Raw genomic sequence first — 23,133 nt, forward strand, 5'->3', positions numbered from 1 at the left:
TAGGAAATTAAATGGGTTTTGGGTGGTTTTATGCTTTTGTAAAGGGTATGACTTGAAACAATGGCACATTCAATTTAGTGGCGATGGAAAGTTCCCATGTTACCAAGATATTCAGAATTGTACTGTATAAGAAAATAAACTGAAAAACTCCAAACCATAGGGCATTCTGAACCATTAGATTCCAGATTAAAGGAATTCGACTGCATGTATGAGATGTCACTGGTTTCATTTACATAAAACTTACTTTCTTCTGGAAATCTATTAGTGTGCTTAGGTACAGCAGTGGAGGAGGATATGTTTGGCACTCTCAGTGTGATACAGACATTTGGGTCACTTAATAATAATTACCTGAAGTTTCACTGACTGGAAACCTGCAGTGGCAGCACCACTTGTCCCTGGGCCTTCCTAGATATTTCTCTAGGATGAAACATTGGACTTCTCTGTATTGTATTAGTGTAGGACCATTTATGTCACCAGCTTATAGTAAAAGGAGAGGAACAGTTCCTGAATACTGGATCACTTAGGTGAATAAGTGGAGGGGACACTGAAGAAGTTTATAGTGAGGTCCTGGGAGTGAGTGACGGTATATATCAGTCACAGTTGCTTTTGCACTCGTCATTAACTTCCAGATGGGAGTATAAGCCAGGGGCACCACTTGCATGTGATGAGGTAGCAGTTGCTTTCCCTTCAGTCTGTTTTCAAATCCTGCTTTGAGATCTTCCCTCCTTCTTTTTATCAAGGAAACAAGGTGGAGAGAATTGTAAAATCTTAAAGCAGGAGTCGTACCAGATAAGGAGAACCTAACTTTGGATGCACATGGATTGTCCATCTATCAGGTAAGAGAGTGCACATGACAGAAGTGAAGAGGAGATTGTACATACAAACATATACCAAGGCTTTTTCCCCCTTTCAAGGGAGGTAGCCAAAAAGGAAAAGGCATAAAATCATTCCCACCCATTCCATCCCTAAATACACTCCACACCCCTCCACCCTCCCTCCTATCTAAGTACCTCCTGGATAACAGGTCATCCCTGCACCTTGTCCACTGCCCTGGGTCAGAGGCAGTCGCAAGTCACAGCACATCCACAGCAAGGCCACTTCATTAATTCGGCGACTCCCTCTCTCCGTCCCCCCATGCATAAAGGGGAAGACAGGGAGAAATCCCTTCGGGGTGTCAAATTTTGCTCACACATACTACCTCACCCCCTCATCCTCCCACCAATTCCACCTCATGTATCACATCATCATCCATATACAACCATTCTCCATTCACCCCTGTCTTCTGTCCTCTCCCATCCTTCCTCAACAGACATTCCCCTCTTCCCCAAAGCCCCCTTCACCCCATCCATCCATCTCATCCTAAGACGTCCCCTCATGTTCACTCCCTCCTCATCTGCCTTCCATACCTCTTTTACTAGTCTTTCTTCACTCATTCTTTCCATGTGTCCAAACCATCCCAATACTTTTTCATCAACCCTATCTCCCAACTCCCTTTCCACCCCTGTTCTCCTCACCTCCTCATTTCTCACTCTATCTAGCCTAGTAACCCCCATCATACTTCTCAGACACCTCATCTCAAACTCCTTCTCTCTTCTTCTCTTATGTTCCATGTTTCTACCCCATACAGTGCTGTTGGCACAATCACTCCTTCATACAGTCTCCTCATAGCATCCATTCCCAAATGTCTATTCCTCATTACACTTTTTAATCCACCAAGGCATTTACTCACTTCTCTCAGTCTACATTCTACCTCCACCTTTTCCTGCCACATTTCCACCCAAGTATCTAAAATTATCCACTTCCTCCAATCGCTCTCCCTTAATGCTCACTTGCAGTCTACTGCCACTTTCACCCCTTGTACATCTCATCACCTTACTTTTACCCACATTTATCTTCAGCTTTTTTCTTTCACACACTCTCCCAAACTCTGACTCCAACTTCCTCAATCCCTCTGATCCTGCCACAAGCATTTGTAAATAGATAAAAGTATGACAAGGTCCAAAGTAATGGTATTTTCTTCTACATTATAAATTATTTTGAGTGGATGAGAAGAGTTGCCATATGAAGTTGACTATGAGTGAATGCATCACCAGAAGGGTGAAGGATTGTACTAAAATATTCACCACCCAATTGCAAGCATTCAGCACCCTACCTCACCCAGAGGTGAAACTTGTGGGGCTGTCACATGAATCTCAACCAGATACAAGATCTCTTACTAAACATTCTTTATAAGCTTAAAGGAAAATCATACACTAGAAATTCTTATACTACTCCACTTTCTTCAGTGATAACTAGTAAAAACATTTACAATTTATATATGCATTTTTGCATAATAACTACAATTTTTTTCACTCCTCTCACCATAGTTTTTCCCCTCAATCACTGCTATAAAATTTCAGTGTATTTTAAGGGTATCCAGGAATTACTACATTAAGAGTATTTTGTATTATACTTTTATTATATATGAACATCCTGCAGTAAACTTCAAGATTAAGTGTAAAATTTTCCCATTCCTCCATAATGAGAAATGAATTTTACAATTTATAATGAAATAGTTCAAAGGCACTTCATCCTAGCAAGATTAACCTTTGCAAAGATGGTAATATCTGGAAACTTGTTCAGATAACTGGACAGTGACTGTGAGACTAGGCCTGTACACATGGGCTAACTGAAACTACAATATTATTAATATCCACAAAGCAATTTTTTGTACAAAAAAAAAAATTATTGTTCAATTAGGAATGTCCACATTTAATCAGGTAAAAATATGCCTAGCAGTAAATTGAAAGCTATAAAACTGTATTTCCTGATTAAAATTTAGTGGTTACAATTTTTCAGATATGTCAACTTTGGTTTATGAAATACTGGAGAAGACACTATATTTTACAGTAATTAAAGATTTGGAAAAAAAAAAAAACATATGTATATATATATTGCTGACACAAGTTCAAGCCTAATCCTGTTCTCGGTTAAGTTACACATGACCCAGTTACAGGAGCATATGCTATGTTCTGTGACAAACTGTCTTGTACCTGGTATAGCACTCTTGTTAATGACGTATCCTTTGCAAGAGAAACAAAGCTACAATTGCTCAGCAATTGCATCCCGTTTGACTAAGGCCCTCTCAGTCCCTATGTGGCCGTCTGGCAAGTCCTCAAATGGTATTTGATGCACAATTTCTCCTTCTTGTGATTGATCAAAATCTAATAGTTCATCACCTTCCTCAAGACACATATTATGTAAAATGCAACATGTTTTGATCATTTTTTCAAGGGTTGGACTCTGAGGCAACAGATTATAATTCAACCTGCGAAACCTATTCCTTAACATACTAAATGTCACCCCAATGATCCTTCGAGCTGCACAATGTCTGTCATTATATTTCTGTTGGGTTGCTGTTAGGAAGCCATTGTTATAGTAAGGTGTCATAACATGCACTGAAAGAGGAAAAGCACCATCGGCAATGATGTGATGCCCAGGGGAAAGCAGAGACATTGGGTCATTTTGTAATGTCTCGGCAATATCAGACATAAGATAGACGTGCGAAAAATGATGGCTCCCTGGAGATCCTATGTCTACATGTATGAATCGGTTACTTGCGTCACAAATACCAAACAAAATTGTTGAACAAAAGTTTCTCTGATTCAAAAAATCTTCAGCCCTATATGGTTTGGATGGTTTAAGAACTTGGATGTGACAACCATCCATTGCTGCCACTGTGTTGGGGAAGCCCACCTCTTGAAATCCCTCAACTGAAGCCTGAAGAGCATCTTCAGTTGGCCAAGATATTTTGTGGTCCATTAACTTGCACATCATTGAACAGAAGTTGTGTAAATGTGACCAGACAACACTAACTCCAGTTTCAAACCTTTTTGCAATTTCTCTGTATGTTTCCAAGTTACCTAAGGTCCACAGTGCAGTTAAAATCAAATCTTTCAATGGACATTTCTTCCATGACTCCACTCTGTACTCCAGCTGCATGATAACTAGGAGGTCCTGTAAAGGATAATACATATCAGAAGTCAAAGGCATAAGTATCTGTAATGGCAGGCTCTTTGTTTTTTCAATACTCCTCAAATCAATACTAATCTAATCCTGTTGTATCTACATTATTTTTTTTCATAACCTTTAAACAATAACCCCATAATGGAGTAATGATGATATATCCAATCAATATTTTAGGGACTTTAAAGGCACCTTTATAGATTACAGCCACACAGCATTCATCTCTCAGAGACAAATCTCCACTCACAGAGGAATGTTGAGCCATTTCTTTACTTTTGATTTCCTTCCTGTCTACTGCCCTCATTGAATATATCCTTTATCCTATCCTCAATCTTCAGCTCTATTTTCCCATGCTTCTTTGATTGGAATAAGAATTTTGCCACAATGTTCCTATGCATATCATAGAAAGCAATTATATGGAATTGAATGTGGAGCCATAAATTAAGGTTCTCCTGCAGTCAAGGCAAACAAGGGTTTAGAAGGAAGATTCCAAACAAAATCCTAGTAACTGCGTCATTAAATGTGGATGGATGGATGAATGTGGTACAAGTAAGCAAATCATGAGGTGAAGAGCAGTACATTTGTGAGAAGAATGATGGATGTGGTAGCACTGAATGAAAATAAACTGAAAGGAAATGTAACTATGAGAAAGACATAATAGAAAAATGTAAGGATCAACCAAAGCTATTCTATAGATATGTAAATGGGAAACTAAAAAACAAACAGGAAATAGTGAAACTATGCCAAGGTAACAGAGAATACACAAAAGATACCAAAATGGCTGAAGTTATGTGCAAACACTTCAAGTTGGTTTTCACTAGAAAAAAAATACATCATCAGGTTAAGGGGAGAGAAGCAAAATCCCCTTCCCCGCATGAAATAATTGTAACATGGAAAGAAATAACAGACCAAACAATGAACCTCGATGTCAGAAAATCACATGGCCCGGATAGAATAGCAAATTAGATATTAAAAGAATCTAAAGAACTAGCAGACAAAATATACAACATAACAAGTTGCTCGCTCAAAGAAGGATAAATGCCAGTAGACTGGAAAAATTCTGATATTGTACCAATTTATACAGGAGGAAGACTCAACAAATTACAAACTGGTTTCCCTAACAAGCACAGTAGCTAAAATCTGTGAAAAAAGTTATAAAAAGTAGATGGATAAAACATCTGGAGGATAACAATATAATGAATTTAATTCGGATTTAGACAGGGAAGATCATGTACCACAAATTTTATCTGCTTTTACTTAAGACTACTAGATATGATACAAGAAAGGGATGGATGGGCTGATTACGTTTTCCTAAATCTACAAAGCTTTTGATAAAATCCCTCACAAAAAACTATTAAGAAAACTGGAAACCACAGGAGGGATACAAGGTAAACTATTGAAATGGATGGAGGACTTTTTGCATGGAAGAAAAATAAGGGTAGTGTTCAGAAATAAAGACTTCTACTTATGAGGTAATTAATGGAGTCCCAAAAGGATCAGTGGAATGTTACACGAGTTTCTTTGCAGATGATGTAAAATTGCTAAAAGTGAGTACTGAAACAGATTGTGACTCACTACAGAGAGATCTGAACAGGGTTTGGGAATGGAGTCAGAATTAGGAAATGGAACTCAACACTAAAAAATGTAGCATAATGGAGTTTGGAAAAAGTAAAAAAAAGGATATCAGGACGATATAAAATTGAAGAAAAAGAAGTAAAGAAAGAGAGATCTGAAAAACACCTGGGAGTGATCATCACAAAAGATGTCCACTGACAAACATATAAACAAAATTGTCGGCAAAACCTATAACTTGCTAAGAGCAATAAAAGGGGCTTTTACCTACTTGGATGAAGAAATGGTTGAGAAAATACTAGTCACAATGATAAGGCCTAAATTGGAGTATGCTGTGACACTGTGGTCACCCAGTACAAAAAAGAATACAAAGAAGATTGAGATAATCCAGAGAGCAGCCATGAGGATGGCCCCAGAACTATCAAAACTCTCATATGAAGAAAGGTTGTTAAAATTAGAGTTGCCGACTCTGGAACAAAGAAGAGAAAGAGGTGACTTGTTGACTATCTATAGAATTATGAAGAGCATGGAAGTCCTTGATAGAGAAGACTTACTAAATTGGGATAAAAGAAACACAAGAGGACATGGAGAGAAGCTTAAAAATGACAATTATAGAAGGTACCTGAAAAAAACAGCTTTCCCCACAGAGGTGGTAAGGAACACATTGGATGAAAAAACAGTGTGTGCAAAAACAATACAAGAATTCAAGAGCAAACTGGATACGGAGAAATACAAAGACGGGACACCACGAGCTTAGCTCCCCTTTCCTGTAAGATACAACTAGGTAGATAAATACACACATCCATACAAAAAAATCTCATGCAACTCAAGGAAAAATCATTCCAACACCAAAACAGTAGTACAATATTATAAACAAATACTTCTCTATAACAAGTTTCAAACTCAGAACTCCAGAAAAAAGGGCAATAACAAAAATTACATAAAAGATAAAACCAGACACAAATGCCAGCCCCCGCCCTTTTTCTTTCTATATACTAATGGGTGTCTTTCCCTTTATGAGGGAGGTAACCAGCATTGGCATGCACCCACTTCCACCCAGATATTACCCACTTCCCTTTAATCTTGGCTCCTGAGCACCCTTTTCTAACAACATACATACCAAAAGGCCTTCTCCTAATAGGGAGGGGGCCAGCAAAGTCACCCATCCTTCACTCATTTGTTTTCCCTTTTATCTTAGATCCTTGTGGGTGATGGGCCATCCCTGTCCCCTGCCCACTGCCTGAGTCACACACAATTCAGCAAGACACAGCATCTCCACAGCAGGTCCTGACAGCTGAAGCTTGTTTACCCACACTGCTTCATTACATCTTTTTCTATCAAAGATGTTGGAGAGAGAGAAGAAAAAAAAAAAAAAAAAAGCAGAAAGCCTAGACCAAATCCATCTAAAAAACCTTGACCCAAGTGCATCAGAGTCACAACAAAATTACAACTATTTGGAAAAGATCAACTATCCACTTTATCCAAACTGGAAAGACTGATATAAGAAAGAGCCAAACAAAACTGCCCACCTCCCCTAACCAGCATGAATTCAAGGAGGACCACTCCACCAGCACACTTCTCACAAATATCACTCAATAAGTTTGACTTTCATGAGAAAGCACCACCTGAAAGAACAGTCATAGTGGTCACAGACACAAACAAGATATTCAATTAAGTCCTCAGACACATACTTTCAAAAAAGATATTTAAGACAGACATCCACAACAAGAAATGGCTAAAAAAATTCAGCTAGAAGAGTGTGCAACCCACTATCTGGAATTAAAAGATTGTACAATGGAAGCCTCCAAGAAGCAATACTCTCACCTGCACTATTTAGCTCCTTCACAATTGGTCTCCCCATCCCAAATCCATAGCTTAACACCAAAGCACTCATTCATACAGATGACATGATGCTGTAACCCCAACACAGTAATCACAAAACAGCTGCTAAGTATACACAAACATAGATAACCTAGAACAATGGCTTAGATAGAACAGAATTAAAGCCAAGGTGGATGGATGGTGGTAAGGGGGGCCTCAGATACATGAATATTGTCTGTGTAGTAGGATTGAGAATGTGCAAAATATAGGAGTGAAAGGAAGAAGACTGTAACTAATGGAAGGATAACATGACCCAAAAGGATGTTCTTCCCTTCAACTCTATAAAACATTTTGACTGGATTAGAGATAAACCAGCTCTGGTTGTCCAGCCCTGCTGTGCAAACACCATCTTGCTGCAGTGTCTGTGACTCAAGTAGTATGGCAAGGGACAGTGATGATCTTTCATCCATGAGGTGCCAAGATGGGAGGGGTATTAAATGGGTATTAGTATACATGAGGTGAATGTGTGCTTTCACTTGCCCACCCCCTTATATGGGGGAAAGGACCTTTGGTATGTGATTCACCATGGTCTTGGATCGTGTGTTGGACTCGTGATCAAAAGCTATTTCCCTCCAAGAAGAGAGCTCAGAGCTCATATGACCAATCTTTGGGTAATGCTGTGACCTTACACACACACACACACCCAACTCCCCGCCCACGAGAGTTGGAGTAACAACCTGCAGCGCAGCAATACTGAAATTATTTCAGCCCAAGGTGGGATTCTAACACCGACTACCATAGTAACAGCCGGGAACTCTACCAACTGCTCCACGAGTTGTGTATATGTACACTGTTGTATGTGTATGTACCATTATATACATCAAGGTAAGACAAGTCAAATTAGTATTTATTGAATGGCTTAACACAAGAAGTCAATCAATCTGCTGCCCCAGGTCTCTTGCAGTATAAGAGGACAAGTCGTTTGAGGTAATTAATCCCAGATCTTTTTCAGATCCCACTTTCTTTACCTCCTTAGTTCCAATTTTATATTGTCCTGATATTCTATTTTTATTTTTTCCGAACTCTATTATGCTACACTTCTTAATGTTGAAGTCCACTTCCCATTTCTTACTCCATCTCCAAACCTTGTTTAGGTCTCCCTGTAGTGATTCACAATCCGTTTCAGTTTTTACTTTCCTCAACAATTTAGCATCGTCTGCAAAGAAGCTTATGTAACATTCTACATCATCATCCATGTCATTCACATAAAAAGTGAATATCATTGGAGCCAATACTGATCCTTGTGGAACTCCACTAATCACCTGCTTCCAACCTGAATTTTTTTCTCTGAGTACTACTGGGAGGTTATGCAGATTTATGGGATAGGAGGAAAGCTTTTGGGAGCTGTCAAGAGTTTTTATGTGAGTAGTAGAGCATGTGTTAGGATTGGAAATGGAGAGAGTGAGTGGTTTGAAGTAAAGGTGGGACTTCGTCAAGGATGCGTTATGTCGCCCTGGCTGTTCAACTTATACATGGATGGGGTGGTGCGAGAGGTGAATGCAAGGGTAGTGAGTCAGGGATTGGAGATGGTTAAAGAAAATGGAGAAAAGTGGGAGGTGAGCCAGCTGTTGTTTGCGGACGACACTGCACTTGTGGCAGGGTCAGAGGAGGGATTGAGGAAGCTGGTGGCAGAGTTTGGGAGAGTATGTGATAGAAGAAAGCTAAAGATAAATGTGGGTAAAAGTAAGGTGATGAGATGTACAAGGGGTGAAAGTGGCAGTAGACTAGAAGTGAACATTAAGGGAGAGCGACTGGAGGAGGTGGATAGTTTTAGATACTTGGGTGCAAGTGTAGCAGGAAAAGGTGGAGTGAAGGTGGAGGTAGAATGTAGATTGAGAGAAGCGAGTAAATGCCTTGGTGGTTTAAAGAGTGTAATGAGAAATAGACATTTGGGAATGGATGCGAAGAGGAGACTGTATGAAGGAGTGATTGTGCCAACAGCACTGTATGGGGCAGAAACGTGGAACATAAGAGAAGAAGAGAGAAGGAGTTTGAATGTGTTTGAGATGAGGTGTCTGAGAAGTATGGTGGGGGTTACTAGGCTAGATAGAGTGAGAAATGAGGAGGTGAGGAGGAGAACAGGGGTGAAAAAGGATTTGGGAGAGAGGGTTGATGAAAGAATATTAGGATGGTTTGGACACATGGAAAGAATGAGTGAAGAAAGACTAGTAAAAGAGGTATGGAAGGCAGATGTGGAGGGAGTGAACATGAGGGGACGTCCTAGGATGAGGTGGATGGATGGGGTGAAGGGGGCTTTGGGGAAGAGGGGAATGTCTGTTGAGGAAGGAAGGGAGAGGACGGAAGACAGAGGTGAGTGGAGAATGGTTGTATATGGATGATGTTGTGACTGCATGAGGAGGAATGGGCGGGGGGGGGGGGTAGTATGTGTGAGTAATTTTTGACGCAGCCCAAAGGGATTTCTCCCCGTCCTCTCCTTATATGCAAAGGGGGACGGAGAGGGGGGGTCGCCGATTAAATGAAGCGGCCTTGCTGTGGATGTACTGTGTCTTGCGACACTGCTTCTGACCCAGGGCAGTGGGCAGGGTGCAGGGATGACCCGTCATCCAGGAGGTGCTCAGATGAGAGGAAGGGTGGGAGGGGTGTGGAGTGTATTTAGGGATGAAATGGGTGGGAGTGTTTTTATGCCTTTCCCTTTTTGGCTACCTCCCTTGGAAGGGGGAAAAAGCCTTGGTATATGTATGTATGTACTACTCTCATCTTTCTACCATTCAGGAAGTCCTCTATCCAGTCGAGTAGGATGCCTTGTAACCCTCCTATGTTTTCCAATTCTTTTAATAATTTTTTGTGTGGTATTTTGTCGAAGGCTTTTTGTAAGTCCAATCAAGCACATTCAGCCCATCCATCCCTTTCTTGTATTATACCTGTAAGTCTTGAGTAAAAATTGATTAAATTTGTGGTACATTATCTTCCTTGTCTGAACCCATATTTGTCTTGGGTTTATTTAATTATTTTCTTCCAGGTGTTTTACCCATCTATTCTTAATAATTTTCTCACAAATTTTGGCTACAATCCTTGTTAGTGAGACCAATCTGTATTTAGTTGGTTCTTCTTTGTTTCTTCCTTTATATATTAGTATAATGCATTTTTCCAGTCTTTTCGTATTTTTCCTTCTTTAAGTGAGCAACTTATTATGTTACATATCTTGTCCATTAGTTCTTCTTTCCATTCTTTTAGTATCCAGTTTGCAATTCTATCTGGGCCGTGCAATTTCCTAACATCAAGGTTTGTTAATTGCTCCATTATTTCTTTTTGTTTTGTTATTATTTCACTGATGGGGGGAGATCACACTTCACTTCCTTTAGACTTTACGTGATTATTCATGACTTTGGCCATTTCTAGATTTTGTGTGTATTTTGTATTTCCTTGACGTAGTTTCACAATTTCCTGTTTATTTTTAAGTGTGCATTTACAAAGGATTACAAAGGCGGAGCATGCCGACAGGAGACCTTTTGATCCATATCTAGGTCGGATGCAAAAAAAAAGAAAAAAAATATATAACATAAACACAATATATATATATATAAAATAAAAAATATATATATATAATATTAATAATAAATTAAAACTATAATAATGTAAAAATAACAAATAAAATACATAAATAAATGCATAGGTATAGTTGAATAACAAACAGGTAAATAGTAAATGATTATAAATTGACATATAACTAATAATAAATGAAAATCAGACAGACAAATTATAACAAAACAAAAACAAATAATATAACATAAATTATAATCATTACAGCATCTTACTTAGGTATTTATCTAAATGATTCTTAAAGCTTTGAACTGAACTACATTGCACTACCTGTGCAGGAAGTTTATTCCATTCATTAACTACACGGTTGGCAAAGTTGTTTCTACCTACTTCCAAATTTAATCTATTTCCGGACAGTTTGAGACCATTGTTTCTTGTCTGATTCTCATTCAATGTGAAAATTTGGTCACTTTTGATGTTGTCAATTCCCTTCAAAATCTTAAAGACCTGTATCAAGTCACCTCTGAGTCTACGCTTTTTTAGGGAAAACAGATTCATGTGCTTTAGTCGATTTTCGTATGATTTATTTTTTATATTTGGAATCAGTTTTGTGGCTCGCCGTTGTACTTTTTCCAGTCTGTCAATGTCTTTAATGAGATTCGGTGACCATACGGAAACAGCATATTCCAAATGTGGACGAACTAACGATTTATATAGCTTGTTAATGAGTGATGGACTTTTGAAATCAAAAGATTGCGCAATCAATCCCAGAATCTTATTTGCTTTCTCAGAGGCTGAAATACACTGCTTGGATGATTTGAGGTCGTTACTGATAATTACGCCGAGATCTTTTTCACTATCCACTTTTGTTAACGAATTTCCAAATAACTTGTAATCGTACTTACTGTTATTTTTACCTATGTGCATTACCTTGCATTTACTTGTGTTAAATTTCATTAGCCACTTTTCAGACCATTGCTGTAATTGATCTAAATCTTCTTGAATATCTAATTGGTTTGAGTGATCATTTGCCACTCCGCACAGTTTTGTATCATCAGCAAATTTGGAAACAGTAGATTTTAGTCCATGGTCTATATCATTTATATATACTATGAATAGAAGTGGCCCAAGAACGGAACCCTGAGGAACTCCACTTGCAACACTTTTCCATCCAGAAGTTTTTCCATTTAAAACGACTCTCTGTTTTCGACCTTTCAACCAATTACTAGTCCAACCTAATAGGCTACCACTTATTCCATGCAAAGCTAATTTAGTAAGTAGTCTTTCGTGTGGGACGGTATCAAAAGCTTTTGCAAAGTCTAGATATATTAAATCTATATTGTTTCTTTTGTCATAATTCGAGATAACTGTGTTGTAGAATTCGAGTAAGTTAGTCACGCAAGAACATTTCCATCTGAAACCATGCTGGCTATCATTTATCAAACGGTTACTTTCTAAATGATGTTCGATAGCATCTCTGATGATAGTTTCCATTATTTTTCCTACGATCGAAGTCAAACTTATAGGCCTATAGTTATTTGGTTTCTTTTTGTCACCTTTTTTGAATATGGGAGTAACGTTAGCTAGCTTCCATTCTCTTGAGACATCTCCGGATATGATGGATTTCTTGAAAATAATTTCTAATGGAACAACAATCTCATTTTTCATTTCCTTTAAGATTCTTGGATGCCAACCGTCAGGCCCTGGTGTTTTATCAACTTTGAGTTTGTCTATACACCTTTTAATTTTTTCTTTTGTTATATTTACCGTAGTAAGTTTACCCCAGACTTTTCACAGGTTTCAGTTTGGGATTCACTTTGAGGTGTTTCGTTTACGAATACCGAGCTAAAATAATTGTTTAAGATATTACACATTCCTTCATTTGAATATTCAAGTTGACCGTCAGCTATGCTCGTGGTGACCCGTTTTTGTATCTCTCAGCATCAAGTTCTTTCTTAAAATCTTGAATAGTGTTTGCACACACTGTTTCTTTGTCCAATTTGTTCCAAGTATCTATCACTCTGTGTGGGAAGCTATTTTTTTTTTAGATCTCTTCTGTAATTATCTTTTTTTTAGTTTCTTTTCTTGTCCTCTTGTTTTTCCATTGTCCCATTTCAATAAGTCATTCTTATCTAATATTTCCATTCCCTTCATAATTCTATAGATAGTTAGTAAGTCTCCTCTTTCACCTTCTTTGTTCCTGAGTTGGTAATTCTAATTTGGACAGTCTTTGTTCGTATGTCATTTTGGAAAGAGTTGGTGCCAGTTTTGTTGTTGCTCTTTGTATTCTTTCTAACTTCTTTATATTCTTTTTGGTACTGGGTGTCCATAGTGTTGCTACGTACTTGAGTTTTGGTCTTATTAGTGTAGTTAAAAAATTTCTTATCATTTCCTCGTCCAAATAGGCAAATGCCACTTTTATTGACCTCAATAAATTATAGGTTTCTCCAACTATTTTATTGATATGCTTATGCTTATGTGTATGTGAGCATGTGTATTTACCTAGTTGTATCTTACGGGAAGGGGAGCTATGCTTGTGGTGTCCTCCCTTTGTATCTCACAGTGTCTGGTTTGCTCTTAAATTCATGTATGGCATGTGTGTGTGTGCACACACGCAGCAACATATTCTTTTAAACATGCATCTATTGGCTCATGAATCCATTAAAGCTCGACAAATTTGGGAACAACTTACCTCAACTTGCTTTTGGCTGACTCTAAAGTGAACCTTAAAGTCACTTGGATTATACAGTGGAATCACTTCATTTATGAACACCTTTTTTTCTGGTGGTATCCTACAACAGAAAAAATAAAGAAAAGAATTTAGCTTCTGAAGATAAAAACTACAAATCAACTCTAGTTAGAGAAAGTTGACAACCATCCAGTATGACATCAAGAAAGAAATCTAAGAGATATGAGAGTGTGGAATGACATATTTAATAAAAAAAAAAAATAGCTGATAGCAGGAGGAATTTAGCTATGACTGAGGTTGTCACCTTTGCCCTATGTGCTCAGAATGCCAGAGCAAGCAGCAGCTACCATTTGATGTTTGAGTAAATTACATTAAAGACCCTACAGTAAAGGCATACAAGAAAATTGATATACTTAAGACAGTGGCAGCACCTGGACAGCAGAAAGACAATTTATCACTGTACTGAAACAACCCCTAAAAAATACACTTTAAGCATCAATAGCATGGAATCCACTAATTAAAAGAAAAGACATCCTACAAAGAATACAAAATAAATCTTTAAGTTAGCAGCACTAAAAGGGACCAATGATGGGTAGTAGCATTGAGGGATCTAAATACTGGGGTAGATGAGCAAATGGACAGTGTAGTAGGGAGGCATGGTGTGCTAGAAAGGAATAAAACTGGAGACACACATCAAAGACTCATCTCCCTGCTGCCCATCTACCTATCAACACCCTCAGCTCCATCTGGAGGTGAGGGTCCAAGGTGCTGGCACTGAGTGTCCAGACTAGGCTCAAGATCTCTATCAACTTTGACTGTATTTATTCCACCACCAGAGCTGATACCTGATAACTGTTCCCCTCCTACAATTACTATAAGCCAGTGGCAGTCTCCATACTAGTACAATACAAATAACAGTCCAATGGGAGGGTCCAAGGACCATTGCCAGCTACTGTGGAGCTGTGAGTCTCAAATCATTGAAACTCAAGGCAACAGTTATCATCAGTCAATAAAACATATTCAGAAACCAAATCTCTCCCCATTGAGTAGCATGTCAGAACCACAGGCACACAGTTCTGTGCAAGAGCCCTCAACGACACCCACCCCTTGCACATCACACAAACACAGCCCACTAAACATACAAATAATCCAGCAGTATCCTATTCATATATCTAAAATAACCTATTCAAGTATCTCACAACATGTCCAAACAAAACCATATACACATTCAGATCACAAAACAAGCCCCCCACAATAAACTGTTGAATTCTATACTTCACCAAACTACCCAAGAAATCAATCCAACAGAGAAAACATTCCCAAGACAAGTCAGAAGCATTGGCACACCTACCTCCTGATCAACACTCCACATCAAAAAAGTACTAACACAGACTGGCAAGACTCCAAATTCCCCAGGTGCAACCACCAAAGAGAAGACACAGAGCACCTCATCCTACACTGTCCTACACTTGACCTTTCCCAGCAACTAAAAAGTCTCTTCACTGAGTGGCCATAGCCAGTTTACTCAAAGTGGCAAGTACAATAAATTCTTCATACAACCTTCTCTTTGTAGTCATACCCAAATAACTAAACTTTTTCTCACCTTTATTTCTACCTAGACATTTATTCCCTTCCCTTTTACCACTTCACCTCCACCAACATTTTTCCATTAACACCAACATAAAACCCCAGATACTTAAACTTTTCACTTCCTCAAGCCTCTCATCCCTCACATTCACATTCAATGTCACCATCATCATTTATAGTACATCTCATCACTTTATTTTTGCCTTCATTCACTCGTAACTTTCTTCTTTCATATGCCTTTTCCAATTCAGTCATCCATTTCCTTGTCTCTGTTCAGAACTAGACATAAGCCTATTGTCATCCACAAGCAACATCTAATTCATTTCCTATGCCCTTTCATTCTCACCCACCAATTCCATACCTCTGCCTAGCACTCCTGCATCTACCTCCCTTAACACTATTTGTATGCATTGAACATATATAGCAACATATCACAACCTTGACAATGTTCCATATTCTACTCAAACTATCCAATATCTTCATTCCAAATACTAATGTGCCCTACTACTCATGTAAAAATTTTTAACTGCCTTCAACAGATTACCCCTACTCAATACATTTGAAACATTCCACAAAGACTGGTATATGAGAACAGTAGCAAAAGAGAGGGCATCATGATGGAGGGTTATGAACAGCAAAGTACCGAAAGGTTAAGTACTTGCACCAGTAACGTTCTTGATCAACATGATAAAGAAGGTAGCCAAGTCAAATGGCACACACCCACTCCCATCCACCACCATTTCCTCCTTTTCATCTTAGCTCCTCATGGATGAAGGGTCATCCCTGTATCCCGCCCACTGTCCTGATTCAGAAACAATGCAGCACAACACAGTACATCCACAGCAAGGCCACCTCATTTAATTGGCAACCACCCTTCTGCATCCCCCTCATGTAGAAAATAGAGAAACTGGGGAGAAATTACTTCCAGCTGCACCAAAATATGGTTCACATGCAACCATTCCATACTCAATACCCCTTCTTCCTCCCCTCTTTGTATTTAAGTACCACCTATACACATCCATTCTCGATTCACCTGTCCTCTGCTTTCTCCCTTCCTTGCTCAACAGACATTCTCCTCTTGCTCAAAGCCCCTTTCACCCCATCCACCCATCTCATCCTTGATCATGCCCTCAAGTTCACTACCTTCACTTGCCTTCCACACCTGTTTTACTAACCTTTCTTCATTCTTTCCAGGTGTCCAAACCATCCCAATACTCTTTCATCACCCCTGATCTACCCACCTCATCATTTTTCACTCATCCAACCATGTAACCCCTACCATGCTTCTCACCTATTTTATGTCAAATACATTTAAACTTCTCTCTGCCCCTCTTAAATTCCAAATCTCTGCACGATCATTCCTTCATATAATTTCCTCTTTACATCCATTCCCAGATATCTACTTTTCATGACAATTTTTAATCCTCCAAGGCATTTACTTGTTTCCCTTACTTTGTCTCTTCTATCTTTTCCCCCCACTACAGTTTTTGTTGTAACAGCACTTAATGTACACCCTTTCCTACTTCTGCTTTGGTACATATTTATCTATTCTTTCTTTATAAATTTATTTAATATATTCCATTTCTCTTCTTTGTTTCTTCATTTAAGAAGTTTTCCCTATTTACTTTATGAAAGAATTTTCTGAGTTTCTCAAAATCAGTTTTGTTGTAAATTGGTCTTCCTTTTCTGTGTTTCTTTCTTACTAAATCAATTTCTTCTTTTAGTTCAGACTATTAGTATGAGGTCACTCTTCCCAATTGGTGTCTTGTGTTCCATTTTATCTACATTTTCAGGCTCTGACATGAATATTAAGTCTAGTCTCGATGGTTCTTCATTGTTTCTATATCTGGTATTTTCCTTTACCCATTGAGTCATTGTATATTCAATGGTCATATCCAGTAGTATATTTCCCCAAAGGCCCTCTCCACCTTTCACTGTCATCTCTTCCTAATACATTTCTTTAAAGTCACTCATAACTACTATGTTTCCTTCTTTCAGTAATTCGTTTAATGCATGCTTTGTGTCTTCCAACATTTTGGAATTGTCACTCTCTGTCCAAGAATATATTTTTGGGAGCACATATATTACTGTAAATTTTCTACTTTTCATGTAGCTGTTTTTAACTTTTATCATAATCAATTCCACATTACTTTTTCCTTCTGTTATCTTTGTCACATTTAAGCCTTAGTCAAAAACATGACTACTCCACCCTGCGTCTCCTTTCTATTTTTTATCCAATGGTTGTATAAACTTTATTCCACAGTATTTTGTGGTAGTGGACCTTTTTTGTCTCCACAATTCCCATTATATCCAGTCTCTCTTCTGCTAGTCATTTAACTCATTTAGTCCTGAAATCATGCCATCTATGTTGGTATACTTTAATATTCTTTTTCTTTCTCCTCCTTTTTTGTTTGTTTCCTTTATTTTCATATATACCATTTTCTCTGCCTCAGGTCTAGTACCCCCCAAAAAAAAAAAAAAAAAAAAAAAAAAAAAATTAAGTTTCTGTTCTTGTTTTTTTTTTCGTTTGTTTGTTTTTTTGCTTCATTTCTTAGTGCCTTTTCCCTCTCTTTTTCCTTATTACTCATTTTTTTTTATCCATACATTTTTATAATTTTCACTTTTTGCCAACTTTATTGTTTTTGATAATACTTCTTCCGCTATCATTTGAAACTTAGTTTAATTTTTATTGGTTTATTTTTTCTTTAGAGTATAGTCTCATTCTATGCACTTCTATTTCTTTTTCCATTACTTGTCCCTCCCCTTGTATCTTTTTCAGAATTTCTTTTGCATTTTCTTTCTCTTTTTCTCTTAGGTATCTAGTTACATCATGTTTTTCATTAATACCATAAACTATGCATTTTTTTCTTTTTTATCCACTGTCTCTCTGACCCAATTCTCTTTCCCCTTAATTGCTTTAATTACTGTTTCTTTTGCATTCTCTTCCACTTGTTGCTATTTGCTGTTGCTGGTTTTCTTGTACTTTCCATTGATTTTTTATTTCTTGGAGATCTGTCTCTTTTATTGTTTCTCCAACTTTCTCGGTCACCACTTGTATTTGTTCTTTTACTTTTTTCAAAGCCTCATTTTTGTTTGTATCTTCATTTTTCATTCTTTCATTTTCACTTTTGACTATATTTAATTCCTTTTTTAGATCATTAAGCTCTCTGTTGGTTTCAGCATTCTGTCTTTTCAATTGGTTCACCTTTCTATACATTGCCCTGTATTCAGCTTTCAGATCTACAATTTCATTTATTAACTCTGTAATCTGATTTCATAGGATATTTTTATACCTTTATTATCTTTCCAGTTCTAACCCTCTACCTAGTATTCCACTTTCTTTTATAAACCCTGAAAAACATTATTTTCAACCTTTGATTCGATTTCGGTATTTCCATGCTGCAACTCTTTTAGGATGACACCTAATGGTGATTCAACTTTGCTTACATCCAGTCTTCTCTTCATTGGTTCACTATATTTTTGTCTTTCTTCTTCATCATTCTCCATTTTGTGTATTGACCACTAATGTGAAATTACTCTTATCATTTCAGTCACTCAAACAAAGCTCCCTATCCCAAAATACAAATACAAAACTAGGTGTTTCCTCCAAACTTATCAAAAGAGCGCTGCACTCCAGAGCTCGTTCTAGACATTCGCATGTTCTCTGTGTATAAACGAGACTGAGATAATACAAAGATCAGTGACCAAACTGGTTCCCAACCTTGCAGACAAACTGTATGAAAAGACTAGAAGTACTGATCTAGCCAATATTAAAAAAAATATATATAAACACATCTATATCTATATAAAACATGATCAATGTTAAAACTTATTGGGGAGAGTCAACAAAACACATACATACATACATACATACAAACACACATATGAAATACACAAACACACAATCCATACATCCATATACAGCTGCCTGCAAACACCACAAGCAAAACATATACAAGGTAACTAGCAATTGCAAACCTATTTAGGTATAATGACAACTTGTACACATGGGAGGGGGGAGTTTTAAACATCCATTAATTATGCTTTTAACTATTGAGGGGGGGGGGGGGGAATGGAGTGACGAGTTTGATTCCCTCCTATATAACATATCTACATAAATACATGTAAAGGGCAAGTTTTAAACATTGTTTACACTTACCAAGTCGCCTTTTTTCTCTTCTTCGGTGTGATGGCATCTTCAGCAGTAATAACAGTCTCAACAAGCATAGGTGTGTCGTCATCTTCAACTTTACTTGAATTTTTTCTGTTTAACAAGAAATATCAGATCATACAATGACAGTCTGAATAAACGTACAAACTAATTCACTGCATAAAATGTTATATTACATTCAACTAAATTACTACATATCCAACTGTACAAAAACAAGCGACAGTCCATTTACACCTATTTTCATTGAAAAAAAAAAAAAAAAATCAATTACATAGGAAATTTTAAATGAAAAACTACCCTAAAAAAAGTTAACAATAAATTTCATCAAACAAAACTATCTATCAATATACCTATATACCAAGGGCTTTTTCCTCCTTATAAGAGAAGGAGCAAAATCAAAAGGCACCTACCCACTCCCATCCACAACCCTTTCCTCCCCCTCATCTCAGCTCCTCATGGATGACAGATCATCCTGGAGAAGGAGAAGAAGAAGGAAGAGCAGGATGAGGATGAGGAGGAGGAGGAGGAGCAGGAGCAGGAGCAGGAGGAGGAGGAGGAGGAGCAGGAGGAGGAGGAGGAGGAGGAGGAGGAGGAGGAGGAGGAGGAGGAGGAGAAGGAGGAAGAGGAGGAGGAGGAGGAGGAGGAGGAGGAGGAGGAGGAGGAGGAGGAGGAGAAGAAGAAGAAGAAGAAGAAGAAGAAGAAGAAGAAGAAGAAGAAGAAGAAGAAGAAGAAGAAGAAGAAGAAGAAGAAGAAGAAGAAGAAGAAGAAGAAGAAATAATAATTCACAACAACTAACCTTTTCTTTGACTTCTTGTCTTGTATCAATTCAATGGCTTCAGGACCAAGATCTTCTTCATCGGCTGCAAGAACTGTATTTACTAGAAGCTGGAGACTCTTGTCTACTGAATTGTCCACATTTGAAGGATTTGAAGCATCATTGCTGTCACATGAAATATACACAAAGACCTCAATCTCAACATGAATCTCATTTCTAAATAGAGTAAATTTTCATCAACTACTAATACAGTCCAATGCAACATAGTGACAATGTAAAGTACATACATTCATATACCAAAAGGCCATTTCCCCCATGTAAATACCTCATGAAATAATGTTAAAGGAAGTTACCATCCACCAATGAAATAGTACCAATACAGAATTTGATATATCAATCAATCTGTTGCCCCAGATCTCTTGCAGTAGACCCACAGGTCCCAGGTAGCAACAGCCTCCAGATTGCCCCATAAATCAAGAAAGAAATAGTGTTGCTGTCTTGGTATGGCTTGAGAAAGACAGTGTAAGATTAAGTGTTCAGCATCTTCTGTGTGATGGTTGCAGAATAGGAATTGCCACAGATTCAAATTGCCCCAAATACAATTACCACACACAAAGACACAGAAGTCCTAATAAGCTTTACTCTTACTTTATCTTGGAAGCCACGGGCCTCCTGTAACAAACCTAGGGCAACAAATTAAGTGACAAACTGTAACATTGTAAACCAATGGTGTACAAAACAAATCTGAGTTGCTCATTCTTTCATAACAATACACTGCTTCTTCTATCACTTCATTTCTTCCAGTCATATGCTGATCACCAATCATTTAAAACAAGAGCACAAGGCAAGATTTCAACTAATCAGCAAAAATGGTCAAAGTTTAAAAATAGCTACATTTCAATATGGACTTCCTTTGAGTATTTTTTTCTAAATAATAATTCACTAATGGGCACTATCACAAGTTAACAGATTACTACCTTTATTCTAAGCGTGAGACCAATGACAGGTACCCGCTAGTGGTGATCCTCCAAGAAAAATGTCAGAGGACCCGTTTTCAAAACTTGTCATCATCCCTCCCCCCCCATGAGGAAATACACCACAAAATGACTATCACTCAGACTAGCCCCAAAAAATATGAACTTAAACAGTATTTCCTTTACCTTTTTACATAATGAGAACTTAAACTAGCAACTGCTCCACTCCTTCTATTACAACTCAATTCAATTCAATTCAATGGTTGCCTTGACTTTTGCTGAATGGAAACCTGCATCCCCACAGCACCTGGCAATGGTCCTTGGACCTTCCTTCAGATTTTTCTGGGAAGAAATTCTGGACTATGTATTGTATTAGTGTGGGACTGTTTCTATGTCACTAGCTGAAAGTAATAGAATGATTAGAGCTGTTACCAGCTGTCAGTTCTTGTGTTCAAAGGTGAAGGAAATATAAAGTAGATAAAAAGAGATCTTGGTCCCAGTTTGAAGACCAAGTATTCTCTTGGGGCATCACCTCCAGGAAGCAAGAAAATTGATGGGGTTTGAAAATGGATGGCAAGGAGACAACTCTTTCCAGTCTTTGCCATAGAACTACTTCAGGCAAGTACCCATTATTGATCCCTCCTACTTCAAATCAGTGGAAAAATTAAATAGTCCCACACTAATACAACACAAACAATAGTCCAACATTTCTTCCCAAAGATCTAAGGAAGGCTTCATGGGCCACTGTCAGCCACTATGGGTCTGCAGTTTCCTATCAGTGAAACTTACGACAACATTGCTATGGAAAATTTTATGGCTATGGTCAAACATGACACAAAAGGTCTAAGAGCACTATCACCTAAGAAAAAATAAACAAAATGAGTACCTTGTGTCTCTTTTAGTTTGTTGTTGAAGTAAAAGTTTGATAATAGTATTTTGTTGCTTAAGTAATTTGTGCTGACTCATTTGTACAACTTCTAACTTGCGTAGATGCTTCATTTCTTTTGCAACTATTCTCATGCCTTTAGATATATTCTTCAGTATCTTCATCTTCTTTTCCTCTCTTGCTTCCTGCCTTGAGTAAAATCTTTCTCCATTCTCAGCCCCTGATTCCACATCCATGTCTTTATAAGATACTCGTTTGTTTTTACTACCTTTAGCATTTGGGGGCGACTCTGACGGTGCTGCATTTTCAGTGTCATATGCTTGCTCATAATGTTCTGGAGATGAAGGTGCACTTGAGTCATCCCACAAGCTTGACGAAGAGGAGGATGACTCATGACCCTGCCCTGGCTCACCTCCTGATTCTTCACTTCCATTATTATAATAGGTCTCGTAAGTTGTTCGAAGAATCTGATCCATAGGCTGAAAAAAATAAATATTCATCATACAGTAACAACGGAGTTTTATCCATGAATAAACATTTAGCAATCTACTAATTTACAGTAACCAGTAACTTGAGACACCTAGGGTAACAGACCAACTGATTTACAAATTCTACCAAACATCTTTAACCATTCTGTTACAATGACACGATACAGATTTTGTTCTGGCTAACTCCCAATGCATATGGCAGGACCTTGTGCTAAAGGGATTAATCATTCAGTTTAATTTGGTTTAATGCTACAAAATTTGCATAATTCATAACACATATCCAAGTTTTTCTTGCTTGTTAGATTATTTTTTAGACATTCTCTACAAAGATATGCTTGGACATCAAATAAATAATAAATCTCTCTCTTTACAACTATTTTGAAAATGGTAATTAATAACACTGGAGAAAAGAAGGGAGGGAAGTGACATAATCTCACTGCAAATACAATAAAGAAATAAAACATATATATAAAAAAATGTAGTGGTCAGTGTGGGATGGGTGGAGGGTGAATGCATGTCTTAGATGGCCACTTCCTTTGTGAAGAGGAAGAAGACTTTTGATATATAGATAGAAAGACAGATAGATAATAAGGTAAATAAATTG

At 37.8% G+C, this 23,133-nt stretch overlaps 1 protein-coding gene across 4 annotated transcripts in view; it reads right to left on the bottom strand.

Moving 5' to 3' along the window:
• Nucleotides 1-2,437: 2,437 nt before the first annotated feature.
• The window catches only part of LOC143035217 (uncharacterized), a 56,387-nt gene continuing 35,691 nt past the window's right edge, over nucleotides 2,438-23,133 (bottom strand). For all 4 annotated transcript variants that reach the window (XM_076201956.1, XM_076201953.1, XM_076201954.1 and 1 more), the window contains 5 exons: nucleotides 22,042-22,520; nucleotides 20,203-20,346; nucleotides 19,395-19,499; nucleotides 13,652-13,751; nucleotides 2,438-3,996 (listed from right to left, as the gene is read on the bottom strand). In XM_076201956.1, coding sequence (XP_076058071.1) covers nucleotides 3,082-3,996; nucleotides 13,652-13,751; nucleotides 19,395-19,499; nucleotides 20,203-20,346; nucleotides 22,042-22,520 — 1,743 coding nt within the window. In that variant the 3' untranslated portion in view covers nucleotides 2,438-3,081. The remainder of the gene's footprint in view (nucleotides 3,997-13,651; nucleotides 13,752-19,394; nucleotides 19,500-20,202; nucleotides 20,347-22,041; nucleotides 22,521-23,133) is intronic.

Source organism: Oratosquilla oratoria, chromosome 18 (assembly GCF_046742065.1).
Source record: "Oratosquilla oratoria isolate Oo_2021 chromosome 18, ASM4674206v1, whole genome shotgun sequence".
NCBI lineage: Eukaryota > Metazoa > Arthropoda > Malacostraca > Stomatopoda > Squillidae > Oratosquilla > Oratosquilla oratoria.